Genomic DNA, 21,056 nt, shown 5'->3' on the forward strand with positions numbered 1-21,056 from the left:
AGGAAACAGAAGACAACTCAGTTTCCTGTATTTTTAAGTTTTTGTTTTTCAATGGAAAATATCTTAGAATTTTGAGTTCAAAAAGTGGTTTTCTGCAATTATTTTCCCTTGACAACAATGGTGGCACATTGCGGTAATTTTCAGGGATTGATAGCTGATTGTGACAGCTAATTTGATAATAAATTTGATTGTTTTATTAACAACGAAAATCACTATATATTGGGATATGAATCAAAGTTGGGGTTTTTGTTAATTCTGATCAGAAAACCACTGTTTTGGGGAATAATGGACATAAACACTGGACAGCTGGCCACAAATGCCGGAAAGCAAATGCAACTTTTTCTTCTTCTTTAATCAACATTAACTTATCTAAAATATCATATAATTAGAAAAAACCATGAAAATAATACTTACCGATTCAATATGAACGTTATTTTATGTATTTATAAAACATTTATGTGAATATATGTGTATAAAAATTATAAACTTGTACCCACTTAACGTAGGTTTTGTCAAAAATTAATCCAGTAGTCTAAAGGTTAAGGTGTTATTTTTTTGACAATGTGACCCATCTTGCAAAACAAAAAACTATCAAGTAACAAACTAAAAATAGACGTTTTATAGAGATTTTTGTGCCTTGCATACTTTTAGCAGCAGCTAAATAACCAAACACAAGCTAGTCAATATTGTTTATATGCTCTAAGATTGACTGCTGTCAGTTTTCTGTTACAGGACTTCGAAGATGCATCAAGGTTAAAATGGCAGTTCAGTATGGACTGGTTCAGTCTGGCTCTTGGATCCCCAATATTCAATCTGCAGAGTTGGTTTATGTGGAGGATAACTCTTGTATTATATCAGGGAAGATAACTCTGGTATCACATCAGATCACTATACATGCCCTGGAGCCTGCTGCTGTTGAGCGTGCTGTGAATGTATAAAACAAAAGGTATGTAAGTGAATAGGTTAGTATACAAGTACATGTAAGTAAAGTTAGACGAAATAAAATGAGGAAATCACATAACAAAATACTGTTCAATTTATAATTTTTTGAAGACTGGAGTACTGCTACACATAAAATACCAATGCCTTTTTAAGACTATTTTCGAGTTTATATCCAATTAAGGGTTTAAACACACGGTCTTGGACAAACATCTCAGCTATCCGAGTTAGTGTAGTGGCCTCATAGTCGTTAAAAGTCACTCTGGGTGGTACTGGGATTGTTAGTATCAAGGTATTTAATATTCCAGTTGAGGAGCACTGATAGGAATAGTTTCATATTGATGGAACTACTTCAATAGACTGATAAAACAGTATCATAAAAAATATATACTGAAATTCTCAAGCAAAGGACTGTACACATTGATAGCTGTCAATGGCATTACTATACTACACATTTGAAAAATCTAACACTTTTTAAATATCCTAGAATGATCAAGGATAGAAATTATGAAGGGGGTGAAATGCTAAATAAAATGTGATGGCTGTTGCGGTCTGGTCCACATTTTAGTATTGGGTGATCTGTATTTTAGTTTAAAACATTGGGTAATTAGGAAAAGAGAACTCATGAGAAAGGATATAAGCCATTTTAGTGAGACCTCGTGTGTGAAACTTTTGAAATGGAAACAAGAGTTGTGATATGAGAGTGAGTTTGGAGCATACGCTGATCATACAAATTGTCAATTGCAGGGTTGGGAAAAAATAAAATTGTCAATCAGTCCCACTTGATGTCATCACTACCCGGGGGGGGGGGGGGGGGGGGGGGCGGGGGGGGGGGGGGGGGGGGGGGGGGGGTGGGGGGGGGAGTAAAAAAGAAGAACATTTAAAAGACGATATTTGCCAAATAGTTTTTTTAAAAATCATAGTGACGTATGTATAGTTTTATCTTGAATCATGAACACGAAACGATAAACATGAAAACATGAAACAATTTTTTTTTATCACACCAGTGAAAAAAACCCACAAATTGTATTTATTTTACATAATGGAATAAATAATATTAAAAAGGTATGAATTTTAATTCCCATATATGTATGAGTATTCAGTACTGTGTACTGAAAATTAATAAAAGATGGCACTGTTGAAGTGTTATCACAGCCTCAGCTAGCACATGTTTAGACAAAGAGATTAATATCGTCATCGCTGATTGAATGAAATTTGACCTACTGGCTCTAGAGATAACCAGTACATGTAGCTGTTCTGCTTACTCCCACTTGTTAACAAAAAAGGTGGAAACGTTTTGTTAATTTTAAAATCCTTGAACAGTCAACAATAAATACATTTATAGATTATTTCAGTATATTTTATGCTATTTCAAGCAGTTTGTATTGCACAAAAGCCTCTTGCTTCGGACTAGGACACTCAACCCGACAGAGCTCCGTATACAGGTGTTGACAGGTGTTGATTGTAACCAGTTGCAAACTCTGGGTCTTTTATTTTAATTGGAGTGTAATACCTTGATTTTAATGTCTGTTTAATCTCTTGACCGGCTCAGCGACTTTGACAAATGTCTAGCCTTGTGGCAGTCGACTGACACTACTGTAGGTCCGACTTCAGTGACTGGTGATATATACTTAGGCAGACTTTAAAATCACAGACGTTTGAAACACCAGCCATATTGACCACTATTTATTTATTACTTTAAATCATGCACCGAGATACTGATGTCTGGGCAGGCTGGTCCACTTGACTGATAGGAATTTGTTCCAATAATAGAAATGGACAGGTGCTTCGGACCGACAAGAATGACAAAAGTGGGACCGGCAAACACGTTTTAAAAAGGGCTTTTCCCCATCCCTGGTCAATTGTATAATAAGTGAAGAATAAATACGACAAACTTACTAACTGTGAGCTTAGTACTTACATGCTGCTGTTGTTGCTGGTGTAGTTGTTGTTGCTGCTGGAGTATTTGCTGTTGTTGGTGATGTAGTTGCTGTTGCTCATGTATCTGTTGTTGCTGTTGCTCATGTATCTGTTGTTGTTGTTGTTGATTATGTATTTCCTGTGGGTGGTGAACTGGAACTCCCTGTGGTGGCTGTTGACCAGTTGGGACTGGCTGACCAGCCTGAACTGGTTGACCAGTCTGAACCGGTTGACCAGACTGAACCGGCTGACCAGCTTGAACTGGCTGACCAGGGTGAACCGGTTGACCAGTCGGAACTGGTTGGCCAGCCTGACCGAAGTGTTGGGCTGCTTGAGCAGCATGCTGTGCTAAATTTTCCGCCATCTGTACATGCTGTTGTGCCATCTGCTGGTGTTCATTTAACTGCTGTTGCTGCTGCTGTTGCTGATGAAGAGGTTGGCCAAACTGTGCCTGCTGTTGAGGCTGACCATGTGGCTGCTCCATGCCTTGTGGATGCTGACCTTGAGGTTGGAAGTGAAGGTTGGGGTCAACACCGATAGGAAGTCCCATGGATCCTTGGTGCATGTTCATAACATTTGGGTCATGAGGTGGCTGCTGCAATAGACAATATTTTGAATTAAGATTAATTGTAAGTAATTGTACTCATTAAAAAAAACTTATTTAAGAATTAAAGACATATAACATAATTTTGATTCAAATGGTTGAAAAAAAGATAATCTGCATCATATTATTCTTTTATTCTCTGCATTTATTATTTTAACCTATGATTCAAGTGTTAATAGAACAGATGGATCCCAACAGCTGCACGGATATCAGAAATTATGTTTTAATTAAAATCAATGACGATTTGAGCCAAATGGATTCAGAACAGTATGACCACCAGACTAAGTAATTTATTGCCACCCTGTCCTTATTTTTCATTTCCCTGCACTAGTTCAATACTATTGAGAGAAATAATTAAAAACATTTTCCACTCGTGAAATTAATCTGTGCAGCACAAGAGTCTGTGCATGTTAATTATGTTACATTACGTCTTGAAACAAGTGTTGGGGAATCTTTGCAAACAAACATTATTAGTTTAATTCATAAAACAATTGTTAAAACAACACATCTTGATTGTGAATATATGTATAAAACTGATATATAACAATTTGATACAAAAAATACTTTTGCAATCCTCGATCAACGTGTTTTGTATCACCTGTCAACACATGTCTGTCATTGCTGTAATGATCAACCTTGTATATCATCTTACACAAGTTTACTAACAAGAAGCTTCAATATATACCTTATTGTAATTTTTGAATCCATAAATGAAATAAATGTTTTATTTCATCTCTTAACGTAAACATCCAAGCATACTTTGAATTCCCTCAGAGTGACACAACACTGTAACCAATATGGCTACCAAGACTATAAGGCTTACAGTATGGCCTATTTTTAGCTATAGTCTGTTTTATAATTATCAGTGACTGTCCTATATGGTTAATGAACACTATTTGTGCTCATTTACATAGTTAATAACAGACAACTTTTGTTGAATAATGATCATAAATTTTGACATTGGTCTTTTTTTATATTGTCATTTTGAGTTATCCAAACTAAGGAGCATGGAACACCATTTATAGTTACCTTATCTGCATAATCTAAATTAACCTGAAGTAAACTATAATGGAAGTGTTTGCAGTCTAGAACTTAAGAAAAATGAGATCCATTGTTGTTTCTGTGAACAGTAGCCACAGAAGTGGTTGTTTTAATGTTTGCTGCGCAGAGTTGTGTGCTGTCATGCAGACCAGTAAATACAGGAGGGGTGTCATTAAAAAAGCACTAATTACTTTTTTTCTTTTTTTAAATTAATTTTTAACTTTCAGTAGTAACAAGTTTATTGTTTTATTGTTCCATGGTACCGTGGCAATGAAACAAACAGTTTTAAAGAACAATTTTAACTTTAACAGGCATCGAAATAAGCATTGTGTTTGGTACCCCATTTACAGGTTACCACAAAATAAAGCCTGGTAACCTATAGGTTACCACAACTACATGAAAGTTAGAATTGAACTCCTGTTACTACTACTACTACTACTGTATAGGTGCGCACAAACATTGGTATGAGAAACGAAATCCGGAAGTAAATTTTTCTAGTGGGCACTGCTTAAACGCGGAATGACTATAATTGCTTGCAATTGCACAAGACTATAGTGCACAAACATCGGTGCAATTTCGTACGAGAAAAAGAAGCGCAGAAGTAAATTCATCTAGGGGGCACTGCTTAAACGCAGAATAACTATAATTGCTTGCAATTGCACAAGTGCGTGTGAACATCGATTCAATTACTTACGAGAAAATGAAATGCGGAAGTCTGGAATGTATTGCCTGGTTTACATTCAGAAACGAAACTACCGTTACATTGAAATTTTTATTGAGAACGAAACACCGTTCACAAATGCGTAGGTTTGCAGACTTTAGTGCCACCAGTGTACAGTTTGACATGGGTCTGAGTTCTCAACTCTAATACTTGGCAGTGTATCATTAGCTTATGTTATACATAAAAGTCTACTAACGATAATGTGTTACGTGTTCTTTTCTTTTCTTAGTTGTAATGGCAGTCCATTTTAAAAAGCGTGGTTGTGCAATCAATAACATCCATACACTACTTAATTAACCCTTACATTGTTTGATGGCAAGTGGCGCACCATCAATTTAATTATGTTACGGATGTAATGGCGCAGCTGTGTGAAGCTGTTAATTTGACATCACGAAAAGGCTCAGTCTGTAATATTATTCCAGTAGACACGAGAATGTTAAAGTAATCTGTAGATAGAAATGTCAGCAACACAACAAAAATGTCCTACAAATAAACAAGCGCCCTGTCCTACAAATAAACAAGCACCCAGCCCTATACAGGGAACATTTTGTTTTTGAAATCTTGATTAACAATATTTCTAGTCAATTGAAAGCTGACTACTGTTTAATGTTTTAAAATTGTGTAGAGATCTCAGAAATTTGCATAGCAAATCACAACACGACACTGGACAAAATGTTCCTCGCCATAAAAGACATGCTAGAACACTGCTGTATAACCGTCACATGAGTACCCTATCACTTAACATCACCAAACCCATCAGTCAGTTGACAATATGTAATGATCATAAAAACAAAAAAACACAAAGCGTAACGCTTGATTTTACATAAAAATAAGATGTTAAATTGTGGAAACATGAAGTGCCTCTGAATTAAACTGCAGATTTATCAAAAGCTTCATTCATTAAGACTTTAGTCATTTCAAGTATTTTTTTTTCTACTAACAATTGAAAAATTTAAATAAATCCATTAGATGGAATGAAAACTGCTCTCCAGTTTACAACCACAGTAAATATAACAAAAAGTACATATTTGTTTATACCAAGGAAGACTAAGTAACTGCTTGTGAGACCACTGTAAATTACTCGATACTTACGACAACTCCGGGCTGAGCTTCCTGTGCATGATATTGTTTAAGAAACTTTTCGTATTCTTCGTCCGTAAACATGTCGTCGTCTCCTTCCTCCTGTAACTTAGAAAAAAGTAACTTACATTGGAGATGTGTAAACATGGCAAAATTAGATATTGTGAGTTGAAGTTAGTGTGCAGAGCTGCCAACCCCTAGCCACAAGTGAGAGTAGCACAGTGTTCTCGCTGGGTGAAAATTAAAGGAGGGCAGCCCCCCTGGCACCACACAAAAAAAAAACACCCAATAAACGAAAAGCAAAAAGAGGGGGGAGTTTGGTTACCATATTGTTGTGTGTCGGTAGACTTGTAAAAAGACATACTCCTTATTTTGGCTACAAAAAAGTGCAAAAAGGTTTATAAATATGAAATACAAGCAGACTCGTCTTTTAATTGAACCAAAGATGATAACGGTCTGACAGCTCCGGTTTTGCTGAACCGATCAAAGTTTTAATATTATTATTTTTAATAAAGATTTCAAGATATACGAAAAACAATAAAGATCTTTGTAAAGTGATTCCCTAATGTCGGATACATTTTTTGTTATTTCCATCTGCATCGAATGAATCGATCACTGTTATAAAATATTATCGCCAGCTGATAAAAAGGTAGTTTCGTTTTTGTAAAGGCGGTGTATATATTATTTGGCACTCAAGATAAATTATTTTAATGATAAACACTACCACTTCCGTTGTTTTTATAAGCATTCATATCCCCCCCCAAAATGAAAAGTTTACAATATTTTATAAAGAACTGCTGAATAAACAGAATGACAGAAATGACAAAGTAAAAATCATCAGTTACAACCAATTATATCTGCAACGGAGGACAAAATATCAGACGATAGTCAGTGGAAACAAAAAACAGAATGATCGTTCTGATCACATGACAAATTTGGCGCCAAATAAGTGAGGGTTTTTTTCAATCGGAGATTGCCGAATCCATAAAAAGTAAAAATGTTTTCATTGCTCAAATAAAATGTAACTTTTATTGTGTCTATTAAACATACAAATGGATACAGATATGGGACAATATAGAGGCTGTTAAAAATACTGTTAAATTACGTTACGGTAACTGTCATAAATGTTTCGTCAATTGCTTTTTCGTACACAACGCGGCTTGTTTCCTTTGATGTCCAGTGTGTAGATTGGTCGTTGTTTTTTTTATTGTTATTTTTTAATGTGTGGAAAAACAGATGTGCATTTGGAAATAGCGGATATAGGTGCTGGAAAATAAAGAGGGGTGCACAAAAATAAAGGAGGGCGGAGAACGTGAAAAGAGGGCGGCAAAATGGAATAGCAGTGCAGGCCGCCCCGCTTAAATGGACCAGCGAGAACACTGGTAGCATTTATGACAAGCTGAGCACAGCAAACGATATTTGAGCGTAGCATAGCCAAATGTCATAAACAACAGCAAAAGAAAACACCAAATAACTACATAGTCATAGTAACTGCAAAAGTCTGGTTCATGCTATTTTAAGCATAGATAAAGCTTATCGTCGGTTAAGGAATACAAACATACCCGAAATGTAACAAATGTTGTCAAAATAAGTCTGGCGATTTGAACAGGATTATGAATGACCAGAATTTATTTTTATTTTTTAAACAGCATCAAAATGCAATAAACCCCAAATTAACTGTTGTGCGATGATATGATCAATGCTAAATTTGAATGCTTATATTCTTATTTTAAGTTAAAATTAAAATTACTCTATTCCTAAATGGCATACGTTCACAATTTTCTATATTCACGGCATGCAAGCGTAACATAACTAAAGAAAAGTTCTTTGAAGGTTTTATAGTACGAGACACTGGGGTCGGCCTACAGTAAACCTACATGTCTGTTATTGAATACATCTTACTATAACTGTTTTACAATGGTCCAATTTTTTGTATAATTGCCAAAAATTGTCCGCTTTTCAACTGTACTCTGTAGACCTATAATTTGTGATAAGGCCGGGGAAAAAATATTACTTGTTTCCTATTACATGCTGGAAAAATATAGGGTAGGTAGGTAGGAAAAGCATTTATTTTGGAAAATAATTTTATTTATGAATATTAAATAAAGGTGTTGACTACCGGTATCCAAAATAACCTCTGCATGTATAGAAATGCATTATGCAAACCAAAAATACCATTCATCACAGTGTTTTCCCTAGAAATGAAGTAAGGCATGGTAAAGTGACGTTTTGGGGGCATATTTTATGTGCAGTTTTAAATATAAGGGCTTTTTTTTCCATTATACAATTTTCAAAAGGACAAAAACCGTATGGCCATTTTATTTTCTATATCTATTTCATAACTTAATTTAAAAAAAGGAAATATGTAGTACTATCCACAAAGGTGTGTTTAAAGGCTTCTTTTTACATGGGCAACTTATAAATTTATAAAAGGCAAGGCATTTTGATTTTGAGGGCAACATGGTGCTAACCTATCTGTGGGAGAGTACATACAAAAGAACCCTTGCTGTTTAATAATAGGCAGAAGGTTTACTCTCATACTAACACTTAACTTCTGTACTGGTCCAGGACAGACTTGGTTGAACCTTAATTGGATAGAAACCAGTAAATAAGTTATAACAATTTCTTTTAATAAAAACTGAAAAGAAGGGTTCTATATTTATCTGTCCAACAATAACATTTAAAAAAAATGTTATGAATATTATCTTTCCTAGTGTATCTAAGAAATGGTAGACTTAACAATTTTATAATTTGCAATGTTAGTTTTATTCTGTATGCATCCAGTATTAAAGTACACACTTGGTTTGAAGCAATCAATTGGTCCAATGAATAGAAATGCAGTACAAATGCTCAGGATGCTCAAACGAATGTTGAAAAGTAAAGTTTGTTTTATTTAACGATGCCACTAGAGCACATTGATTTTTATCTTTAATATCATCGGCTATTGGACGTCAAACACATGGTTATTCTGACACTGTTTTTAGCGGAAACCCGCAAAGTTCCCAGTGACCACTTACAAAAAATAACGAAACGCATCGAGATCTTACTGACATATTCAATCATTTGATTTGGCAGTAAACTCCATCAGTATCGGTAAACATTCCCTCCCCAAGTTTATCAGAAGGTCACTAAATTTCTACAAGGCCAGTTTGTCGCTGGAGTAAATCATTAAATATAGTTATTATTATTATTCGGAACACCTCGCTACGCTAGAACAATTTTCCAACTCTTCACCCGATATCTCACGAAAGTTACCGAACTTCAATTTGAAGGGAAGTAACTCCATCAATCAATTGTTAGAAGAAAACATTTCGTGGCTAACGGGATCGTCAAGGCCCTTTTCGGCAACGACTACCGGAGTGTCATAACCATCCTCGCCAACCAGAGATGGAAGCACTTCATGCCCGCCTTTGCCGGTTCTCCGCTCGTCGGTTCGCCGTAGGCCAACCTCCAATGGCCTTAACGAGGCCATTCACGTGGACATATAGATCGGACTTTAAACATTTAGACCTTCGTTCAAAATTTTATGTCGAAATTACTTCTTTTTTAAAAATATTATTAAATAGTCCAATCCTCTCTTCTTTCACTTATTTATTTTTGGACTGTCCTTCTAAAATGTTCCAAATTATATAAATATTCGGCCGAGCAGTCAATTCTTTTTATTTTTGGCTTGTAACTTTTTTTAATTTTTATTCTATTAACTTTTTACTAATTGCTATTATCAAAATTCTGCCCATTTTCAACACTACACCCCCACCCCCCCACCACACACATCCCGAGTCTGACCTCCGATAAGATCGGTGGCGTGTTCGAAACCCTAGTGGTATATGGGCACGTTAAACTAGTTATCATCATCATCATCAGCTAACGGGTTGCCAATAAAACTAAATTTGCAACAGTAAAACCACCGATATGCGTCCGCAAATCGGAAAACACAGTAGGGTTATTCCCTAAATGACACCAAATTAGTGCTTGTGATAGTTTTGGAATGTTTTCGTGGAAATCGTTGTTATATTTAAAAAAAACATTTTTGGATATACAAAAAAAGTTTTAGGGTCGGCAGGTTCAAATTAGGGTTGGTCGGGTAACCGGAAACAATCAATATTTTATGATATGCCTAAAGATGAAACGTATACGCTTGGCAAATAAAACATAATTCGTTAGTAGAAACTTTGGCCAAATACACTAATTATCCAGTTATGTTTACCTGTTGCAAAAGTTATTACTGATTTTCATTAGAGTATCATACTGGGTTTTTTTCAATTGAGCGTAGCAATTTGGGCATGAGCATAGCAAACGTCAACTAAGCGTAGCAAACTATGCCCAAAGCGTAGCAGTTGGCAGCTCTGAGTAAGTCTCGTTTAACGACACCTCTACAGCACATTCATCATTTTATCATCAGCTGTCGGATGTCAAACATTTGGTAATTCTGACATACAACAGTTTTCCATTAGCAGCAGGGATCTTTTATATGCTTCTTGTTTTGTTCACACATATAACAGCACCTAGTACAACCTTTAATATGCCAGTTGTGAGGCATTGGCTGGGATTGAGAAAAAATGTTATTCAAAAAGTAAAAAATCTTTGTTTTTGATCAACTGAAAAATCCTATTCAAAATTTATAAAGAGTTATTAAAACAAAATGCATTTAATAAAAATCCCCCAAAATTAATAGTAAACTACTGTAATTTAGACCAAAATACACTAAATATGTTTGTTAAGTTTTGATTAGAAGCATTCCTTGTGAGCTACATTGTGGTAGTAACAGAACATGATGGACCATTAGTGTTGAGCATTAAAAACATTCTGAAAATATAAAAATTACAATTTCTTTTTTTTTAAACATCAGGAAAAGTTTGTAGAGGGTTACTGAGAGCATATTATAAAAAAAAAGTACCATAATAATTTTCAGGTAGAGCAAAAATATGAGAATTTTCATTGTTGCTTAACTAAACTAGCTAGAATACAGTTCTCAAAATAAGTTGCAAAAGATAGGTCACGCCCCAGTATCAGTTATGACGTGTTGTTTTTATTTAACCAATATTTTGTTGGTGACAAAAAAATTGTTTTCAATGCATGGAGTCAACAAAAAATTGTCAAGTATTTCCATAAGAAATAGCTAAAAACATAAGTCCACACGAAATAACACATTTCTAATTACATTTATCAGAATGCTTATATGGTGATAAAAACTTACTGACGGTATTTTAAGTCTTATTAACATCTCGCAGGATTTCATATCGTGAGAAGTGAATGGATCCTACTAAACAGACACTTCGTACTTATGTAATTTTTTCCAGTTCATACTCGTATATGACTGCCCATAACTAATTATGAATTAAAAAAAAAAAAAAAAAATTCTTTTTGGAACTTTGAAAATTGAGTTGTAACTCAGTTATGTTATGATTGAGCAATATCAGTGTTGTCACAAAACCTACTTATAGGTTACGCTAATAGCTACTTATTTCGAAGGCTGGGAATATACAGTAACTTCTCCCCCCACTTCACAGCCAGTGTTGCATAGGGAGAGGGAGCCATACGGGTCATGTACCTCCTCCCTCACCTCCAATCAATTGTTTTTTAACTATTAAATTTTATAAAATCATAAATACATATAGTGTGGGTTGGCCCCCCCCCCCCCCCCCCCAATCCAAAATCCTGGCTACACCAGTGACAAGAGCTCCAGCCTTACCTTCCAGCCTTCGTCTTTTTTAAATTCCTCCTTTTCGCCGTGTATTCCGGTGTAGTTGAGGAATTCGTCCCTGGTTATCATCTCGTCGTGGTTCTTGTCCATCTCCGTCATGATGTGTTGTCGCATGCGCATCCTCTCGTGCTCCCGCTCGTTGGGATCGTCCTCATCAGACGGGTTCCGATCATCGTACACCTTGCCCAGCTGCAAGTGTTATAATTAATACAAACAAATTAAATATTCACTCCAACAAATCAACAAAAGTTAAACTTTGTTTCGTTTAAAGGGACAAACTCTAGTTTTTAAACACTAAGACATATTTTGTACTATTAGAGATGTTTCCGTAAATCCAAAGTGTTTCTGGTCATCCTGGTGTTTTTAATATCACATAATGCATTTTTCATTTTTTTTTAAATGCACGTGCCTCTGAGAAGTAAGTAACAGTTATGGAGTCGAGTTTTAGTCTATTTTTAAGGGTATTTCCCCCTTTCAACGTAAGAGACTCTTGTTTCACTCTGTTGTAACTTTATCCAAATGTGTTACAGGTTTTTTTATTAATTAAACTTAAGTGTCCATTTCTAAGGGTTGAAACTAGGGTCTGCGACTTTAATAACACCACTAGTGCACATTGATTTATTAATCGTCGGCTACTGAATGTCAAACATTTGGTACTTGTGACATATAGTCTTAGAGAGGAAACCCACTACATTTTTCCATTTGTAGCAATTGATCTTTTATATACACCATCCCAAAGACAGGATAGCACATAGCACGGCCTTTGGTGTACCAGTCGTGGTGCACTGGCTGGAACGAGAAATAGCCTGATGGGCCCAGAGACAGGGATCGTTCCTAGACTGACTGCACATCAAGCGAGCACTTTACCACTGGGTTATGTCCCACTCTAACAAATCAACAACAGCTAAAGACACACTATTATTTGAACATTATTTTTCTTTAAAAATATAACGCATTCATGACATGATCTATAAATATCAGAGGATATGAACAAATTGATTTCTGCTTTAACAGAAATCAAACTTAGTATATTCTGAACATTAAACTGAATTAATCCCATTATAGCAGTATCCAAAACATGGTATAAGGGAAGTAATTATGCAATTTTATACAATTTGTGACTGTTATACATTGATAAATTCACAAAAAATGACGAACAATTCTTATATAAAAAAAAAATGACGAACAATTCTTATATAACAATATTCACAATGTTACCACTAATGGTCCAGTTGACCATAGTGCTGTAATTAACCTGTTGACTGGTGAAAACTAAATATTGATCTACACTGGCAGTATACAGTTATTTGCCATGTGTTATTTAGTAATTAACCATTAATTTTTGACAATACCAGTGCTTGAGTAACCACCGTATCCATGACAACTGGCAATGTACAATGCTCTAGTTACTGTTCTGTCATACCTTTGTCATCCTCATCATCATGACAGGTTTATCGACTCAGTTAAGGATTTTAAGGGATATGCTCTCTTACAATAGTCAGATAATATGCTTGTTATTACAGCCATGACTTCACAGCTTACTCATACACATCAGGTTTTTTTTTTATTGTAGAACAATTCAACCCTCACCTCAAACCATCAACAGGAGTTGTTAGTGAAATAACAAGCTTCATTTTAGAGACGTAACAACTACAAAAGCCATCGTATGACAGAAAGCCTTCTAGTATCAGTAATCGATCAAACGGTCAGCAGCCAAAGCATAATGGATTTAAGCCAGCCGATCATTGTCTTCTCTAGTCACACAGACCTAAACCCGCCCCATATAATTAATTTGATTTGCGGTTCAAATCAAACGCTTCTGGTTTGTCAACACGGGTAGTAATGACCAATGTTGGAAGTTGACTTCACAGGTATTGAAAGAACTGGGACTTACTTTGTTCCAATCCATGGGTCACCCATACTCTATGATACGGTTACAGCCTGACTTTACATCCAAAGAAAGGTGCAACATTCATTGGATTTAAGTTTTGAGACAAGTTGTGGACAAGTAACTGTAAAAGGGTGCCATCACACAGCAGAAAGATTCAGTTAAAAAACACTGACTCACCCTTAGTATTAAAAAGAACAGGCCTTGTAAATTTTGTCCTATATGTTTCACACTAACCTCAATATTGAGAAGAGCTTCCACTTCGTTTATGTCCCACACTCCATCTCCTGTAGTATCTGTAACAGAAACATGTATCTACCACAATCAACATCAGGTAATAAAATTAGTCACATTAAACATTAAGTAAAAGAACTAATTTCTACTCACACCAGTTACAAAAGGAACAGACATATGACTTGGATTAATACGAGATTTAACCAATGGCTGGTTATGATGTATGGGGTTGGGGAGTGAGGGGTCACTTCAGTAAGATGGCGAGTGCGAGTGCGAATAATTTTTACATGGTCATATACCACTAGAGTTTCGAGCATGTCCATCCCAGGGCCTGTCTCTGGATAGCCAGTGACTTGCTCCGGGACAGAAAAAATTAAGGGGACAATTTTGAAATTTACATCCAAAAATTAAATAGTGGGCCTTTAAAATTTTGATGCGCATCTCTAATTAATATAATTAATTAAAAAAATTCTACTCATTAAATGAGTTCGTATACCACTAGGGTTTCGAACACACCCATCCTGAGTCAGACCTTCGATAAGATCGGTGGCCTGGCTTGGGATGGGGGTGGGGTGGGGGGGGGGGGTGTTTGAAAATGGACAGAATTCAGTAAGATGGAAACGTTTGGTTAAAGAAAACTAACTTTTTTTTTACAATCCCACTGTCTCATTTTTATGCTCAAGTTAAAAAAAATATTTGTCATCAAACTAGCCCGTAGCGACTACCAGAAGGTATACTAAACATCAAACTAGCCCATAATGACTACCAGAAGGTATACTAAACATAACACTATCCCATAGGGACTACCAGAAGGTATACTAAACATAAAACTAGCCCGTAGGGACTACCAGAAGGTATACTAAACATCAAACTAGCCCATAACGACTACCAGAAGGTATACTAAACATCAAACTAGCCCATAACGACTACCAGAAGGTATACTAAACATCAAACTAGCCCATAACGACTACCAGAAGGTATACTAAACATCAAACTAGCCCATAACGACTACCAGAAGGTATACTAAACATGACTTTTACTTTCAATCGTTCATTTATACTTATTTCCGTGCTTATATCTAATTAAGGATCAAGCATGTAGTCAGCTATCTGGACTGTCTGTCCAGGACAGTGGGTTAGTGGTAAGTTGTTTAATGAGAGAGGAGTCTGTGTAGTGGATTTTCACCAACCCACTGAGTTGTCAAACTCACTCTGGGTACCACGATGTGAACCTAGTACCTACCAGCCTTATGTCCAATGGCTTAACCACTAAACCATCAAGGCCAATATTGTCTTTTACATCCAAGTGGTAAGTTAGATTCGTCAGCAAAGGAAATATCTTGCAGTTAGTCAGACCTCGTACAGCACATGTAAAACAACACACGTTACACTCAACAAACGGCACAGGTAAAATAAATTTGTATATTTATTTCCACTATTTACAAAAATCAACAGTGTTCATAGCTCAGTTAGCTGATAGGAAGGAAGGAAGGAAGGAAATGTTTTATTTAAAGATTCACTCAACACATTTTATTTATGGTTATATGGCGTCAGAAATGGTTAAGGACCACACAGATATTGAGAGAGGAAACCCTCTGTCGCCACTTCATGGGCTACTCTTTTCGATTAACAGCAGGGGATCTTTTATATGCACCGTCCCATAGACAGGATAGCACATACCATGGCCTTTGATGTACCAGTCGTGGTGCACTGGCTGGACCAAGAAATAGCGCAATAGGCCCACTGACGGGGATCGATCCCAAACTGACCGCGCATCATAGGAAGGTCCTTTTATTGAAACAATAAAAATTAAAAACATGGCAGTGGCTTACATGCAAGCGTTAAACTGGTATTTCTCTTTACAAATCGTGAAATACTGCTTTAATAAACAATTTCATAGACATGACAGGTGGTTGTAATACAACTGACCCACATAACAAGCTTGATATATATACATTTAACTCACCATGCATCATGAAGAATGATTTAGGGTCAAACTCTTGATCCTTGTCAATGCGGTCCTGCTCATGCCAAACCTCTTCAAACTGATCCTTACTGCCCTGAAAGACAACAATCGCAAATGTGCCATATGTTCAGCTGGTCAACATTTTCTTCTTGTGGTTGGGGTTTCTTTTAATAATATTTTTCATTATAGAGAATGGGATTTATGCACAGGAGCATGCCTATACCGGGATGCACAGTGAACATTTTGTTTTCAAAACACTGATTAGGAATATTTCTAGTCAACTGAAAATTGATTAGCAACTACTGTTTAATGTTTAAAAAAATTGCTAAGCGATCTTTGAGACTTACATAGCGAATCACAATGCACATTACACTCAACAATTTATTTCCACTATTTATATAAATCAACAGTTTTCATAGCTCATTTAGCCGATAGGAAGGTCCAAAAACAATAAAAATTAAAAACATGGCAGGGGCTTCCATGCAGTCAATACTAAACAAAATGTTCCCTGGTGCAGACATGAAAAATATATCCCTAATACAATAAACAAAAGTTGAAGTTAAGTTTATCTTGTTTAACGACACCAATAGAGCACATCAGATATCAAACGGTTGATAATTCTGATATATTCTTAGAGAAAACCTGCAAAATCTTTCCATTAGTAAAGCATAGGATCTTTTATATGCACTTTCCCACACAGGACAGCACATACAATGGCCGTTGATATCTCAACAGTGGTGCACTGGTTGTGGCAGGGGGAAATTCCATTAGAGAATGGGTCCACTGAGGAGATTCGATCCTACGACACAAGCATCTCAGGCAAGCGTTACCAACTGAGCTTGATCCCCCTCCAACCCTCAATAGACCTGTACCATCTAAAATCGTAATAATCTGCCTGAATTTCTACTAGTTCATCAGCCTACTGGACAGCATAATATTGCTAAAATACAAACGTCAAGTGATCATTCATTAAAACTAAACATGCCGGCTTTTTATCTTTGTATATTGATACTAATTCAAAATGGTCAAAATGGATGAAACAAGAATAATACATTATAATAAATTGCTCCACTGACAGGGATCGATACTGTTACATGTCACATGATATGACACATCATGCTGAAGCTCTACCATTGAGTTGCAAGCAAGTTCTCTACAGAATGAATAAAAATGAATACCGGATGATTCAGTCTGGGATGTTCCTTGTGCTTCTTTTTTAAGGCCTCAAGTCGTTCTTCTTCTTTCTTCCTTTCTTCCTCAGTCAACGATGCCAAGTGTTGTTTTTTCTCGAACTCCTTCTCCATTTCATATTGCTTAAATTCCGCATCTCTCATTTTATCAAGCTCCTCCAAATCCTGTGTTGTCTAAAAAATGAAATTAGAAACTTCTTTACTGCAATATTTCAAATTAATTGATTTGCATCTTATTACCAAACTGCTTGGGACAATGTGTAAGGCTTATAGTGTCATTCTGTTCGTATTTTTAATTAGTAGTTAGTAAAGATATAGCCTGGCAAAAAATTTCACACTTACCACTGTTTTGTTTGTGTGTTGATGATCTCTTGCAAAATAACACAAACCATTAATCAGTTACATAAAAGTAACAATTTCAAGATCAAAAGAACTATCATAAAGTTTGTTTGATTTGTTTTGTTTAACGACATCACTAGAGCACATTGCTTAAGAACTCTATCAATGCAGGGATTTATCCAGGATATTTTGCCACGGTCCCTTGTCTGATGGGATTGGGAAAATGAGCGCAAGTAAATCATACTTATGCTACAGTCACGTATCCACCAGGCCCCGTACAAATATTTTTACCTACGGCAGATTTCTAAAATTTCAGGAAATCGGGGGTATCTCAGGGGTCTGTGGCATCCATGTGCAGCAGTCACATATTCGGCAGGGCCCACGCAGTGCCCTTTGATGTTTTCTCAACTCCAATCACGAGGCGCTAGTGTGTAAGTTGCAAGGTACCGCAGGATAATCCCACGGACGCTGCAGAGCGTCCCTGCGGCGCCCGTACGATTAAAGATCAATCGCATGGCACCCATGCAGACAATCTTAGCATCTCTGTGGCGTCCGCCTGGGAAGAACATAAAGAGAGGCCTTCGCAAAAGTTGTACACAGGGCACCACGCGAGGGCCACAAGGGAATATTGGACCCCATGCGGCAGTCAGATGGGAACCATGAGATACTCGTACAATTTTTATCATACGGGGCTCATGAGGGACTTGCATGGACATTGTAAAATACTTGTACGATGATCTTAGAAAACATACAGGTGCCATACGATTAGAAGGGCCCGAAATTCCGTCCCAAAATTGTACAGCATCCATATAAATGTTGCGGGGGCTGAACTGGGCCTGTGCGATGCTGTCTACGAGGTGTCTACGGGCTTACGACCAGTAAATGTTTTTACAACACATCGGGAACTTTTAACTCGGCGCTAAAAGCTTCCGATGTGCCCTACGGTGAGGAAAGAACGCCATGGCACCCGCAGGATATCCACGGCACCCTTGCGGTCACTGTGAGATTTTGCAAATTTCCCCCGAAATTTGGGCCCGTACGGGCGCCAAATCCCAAATCGGTGGATATGTGACTCAGTCATTAATGATGCAATACACTACTGTTAAATTAATTTATTACAAAAGACATAATTAAATGTATATTTTGGGAATTTTTAGCATAGAAGTTGGGAATTTTTAGTGCAACCTTCTTTTGGGAAAGCCCTACAACCTCTGCAATTAAGAAAATGTCCACGACAAAAAACATGCCATTGAAAAAAATACAGTTAAATGCAAAAGTGTGCTGAGGAGAAGTAAAAACTCCACGGCATTCTCCATTGCCGGGTGTTTGCAGGGTTTGGCCTATGTAACACCCACAGAAAGCCTGAATAAATCCTTGCAATGTATTCCAAATATGTACTGGACTATTTCTTGGACTGTAGATGTGTAGAACTATTAGCAGTGAAGTTGAAAAATACTATGTTATTGCAAAAATGTTTGTGTAAATTCATTCTAAATGCCAGTGTAATATGTCACTCACCAGTTACACAAATATAATTCATATAACAAACAAAAATCAGTTTCCTAGGTAAAGATCATGTTAACCAACTTCATATCACCTCAGATTTTGAACTATGGTCCACTTATTGTGTGAATACTGAATTCTTATTATAATACATTAATGTATAAAAATTAACACATAGAATTACATAATACTTCTGAAATCCAAACATTTATTGATCAGTTTGCATAAGTGGACATAAATCTATTAAAAGATGTCTTTCCAGCTGGACAATATATGCTGATGAGTTTTATAAGCTTATAGACGATATATAAACTATTAAAACTGATTTCATTGGTTAAACATTTTTGGTCAGGTTGACAAAACTGTAATTGCAAGAAAAGCACAAGGTTTTCTACCAGAGGGTATGGATGGTAAAATTACATACCCTAAAATCTTGGAAATTAATGGATACATTCAGTCATTGACGGTTTGATGCGAGCAATTGCTTGTGCTCACGCAAAATTATTTTTACGTTGTCATTTGAAAAGGTGGGTTGCGGCACCTTGGCATGTCCCCAAATTCCATGCAAAAAGTGTCGGGAAAGTGGTTCATTGACAAACTATGAATGTTAGGTTAAATAATAAAATTGTTTAAAAGTGAAATTTGAAGAGGTAGGTTGTGTTCAGAATTTTTTTAGTGCCATGCAAAATGTATATTGGAAAACAATGTTTACTGACAAAATGAGTGTCAGGAAAAAATGTCTAAAGTGCCAGGTGGTCATTAGCAGAGGTGGGTTGCGGTACCATGACATGTCCCTGAGGCCCATGCAAAAAGTATTGGAAAAAGTGGTTCACTGACAAACTATGAGTGTCAGGTAAAATAACTAAACTTGTTTAAAAGTGCCATTTGAAGAGGTAAGTTGCGGCACCTCAGCACCTCCCAAAATAATTTTGATTATTCTAATAGATGGTCATATAATGCTGTCAGTAGATTTCAACATACATACTAATCGGTTGTGAACACTTAATGAGTTATAATAATTGGTTCACTGCTTATCATTGTGCAGGGGTTTCCCCAGGGCCATTAGGCGTAGCGGCCCGACACACCTTGGTCCGTAAAGTAAGTGCTTTGACAGCGAGGAAGAGCCTTAAATCAATTGCCACTACGCCTTGATTTGAAGTGCTTTAGAAATTTTTTTATCACAAGTAACAGCATGGCAGTTAATTACCTCTTGCAAACAACATGTGTACCAGTATATCAAGCACACCTAATCACTATGACAGGTGAAACACTTCCTAAATACCTAACAATGGACCAGTCGTGTGCTCACAATTATTGGCGCTTAGTAATTTTACCATATCTACTGGGACCGCTAATCCGTCAGGAAGGCGCTTATGCGTAACGGGATTCCCGTGCCGAGCAATCAAGCTTCAAGGCCGATCAAAGAAGATGCCATTGACTGAATCACCTGTACCATTTAACTGAATAAACGATAGGTGAAGCACTTTTTAAAAGTATAGTTAAGTTGGCAATCAATCATTTCTATCCTAACACCCCCTTCCCAAAACACACACACACTGAAAACATAACCAGGGCTCATGCTGTCCAAAGCTAAAATAGCCATTGGCTAATTAAAACTATTTTTTACAAAAAATGGCTAATAAAATTTGCAAATGGCTAAACTTTTGGCTACGCCATTTTCTATCTTTTGATGTGAACAAACGATTACATAATCTATCCGACACCTGAAACATAGTAATAATATCAAATATTCAATTAGGCCGAACAAAAAAAATTACTGGTTTCCTATTACATGCTGGAAAAATATAGGGTAGGTAGGTAGGAAAAACATTTCATTTTGGAAAATAGTTTTATTTATGGATATTAAATAAAGGTGTTGACTACCGGTATCCCAAATAACCTCTGTATGTATAGAAATGCATTATGCA

The 21,056-nt window shown here is 36.5% G+C and overlaps 1 protein-coding gene across 3 annotated transcripts in view; it reads right to left on the reverse strand.

Annotated features, from left to right (window-relative positions):
• Positions 1 to 785: 785 nt before the first annotated feature.
• Positions 786 to 21,056, reverse strand: part of LOC121381348 (nucleobindin-2-like) — a 38,266-nt gene continuing 17,995 nt past the window's right edge. For 2 of the 3 annotated variants that reach the window (XM_041510630.1, XM_041510628.1), the window contains exons 6-12: positions 17,275 to 17,460; positions 16,097 to 16,190; positions 14,135 to 14,193; positions 11,998 to 12,198; positions 6,318 to 6,413; positions 2,861 to 3,454; positions 786 to 924 (exon numbers count right to left, since the gene is read on the reverse strand). In XM_041510630.1, coding sequence (XP_041366564.1) covers positions 889 to 924; positions 2,861 to 3,454; positions 6,318 to 6,413; positions 11,998 to 12,198; positions 14,135 to 14,193; positions 16,097 to 16,190; positions 17,275 to 17,460 — 1,266 coding nt within the window. In that variant the 3' untranslated portion in view covers positions 786 to 888. The remainder of the gene's footprint in view (positions 925 to 2,860; positions 3,455 to 6,317; positions 6,414 to 11,997; positions 12,199 to 14,134; positions 14,194 to 16,096; positions 16,191 to 17,274; positions 17,461 to 21,056) is intronic. The other variant, XM_041510629.1, reaches the window with a different exon arrangement.

The sequence above is a fragment of the Gigantopelta aegis genome, chromosome 9 (genome assembly GCF_016097555.1).
Source record: "Gigantopelta aegis isolate Gae_Host chromosome 9, Gae_host_genome, whole genome shotgun sequence".
In the NCBI taxonomy this organism is placed as follows: Eukaryota; Metazoa; Mollusca; class Gastropoda; order Neomphalida; family Peltospiridae; genus Gigantopelta; species Gigantopelta aegis.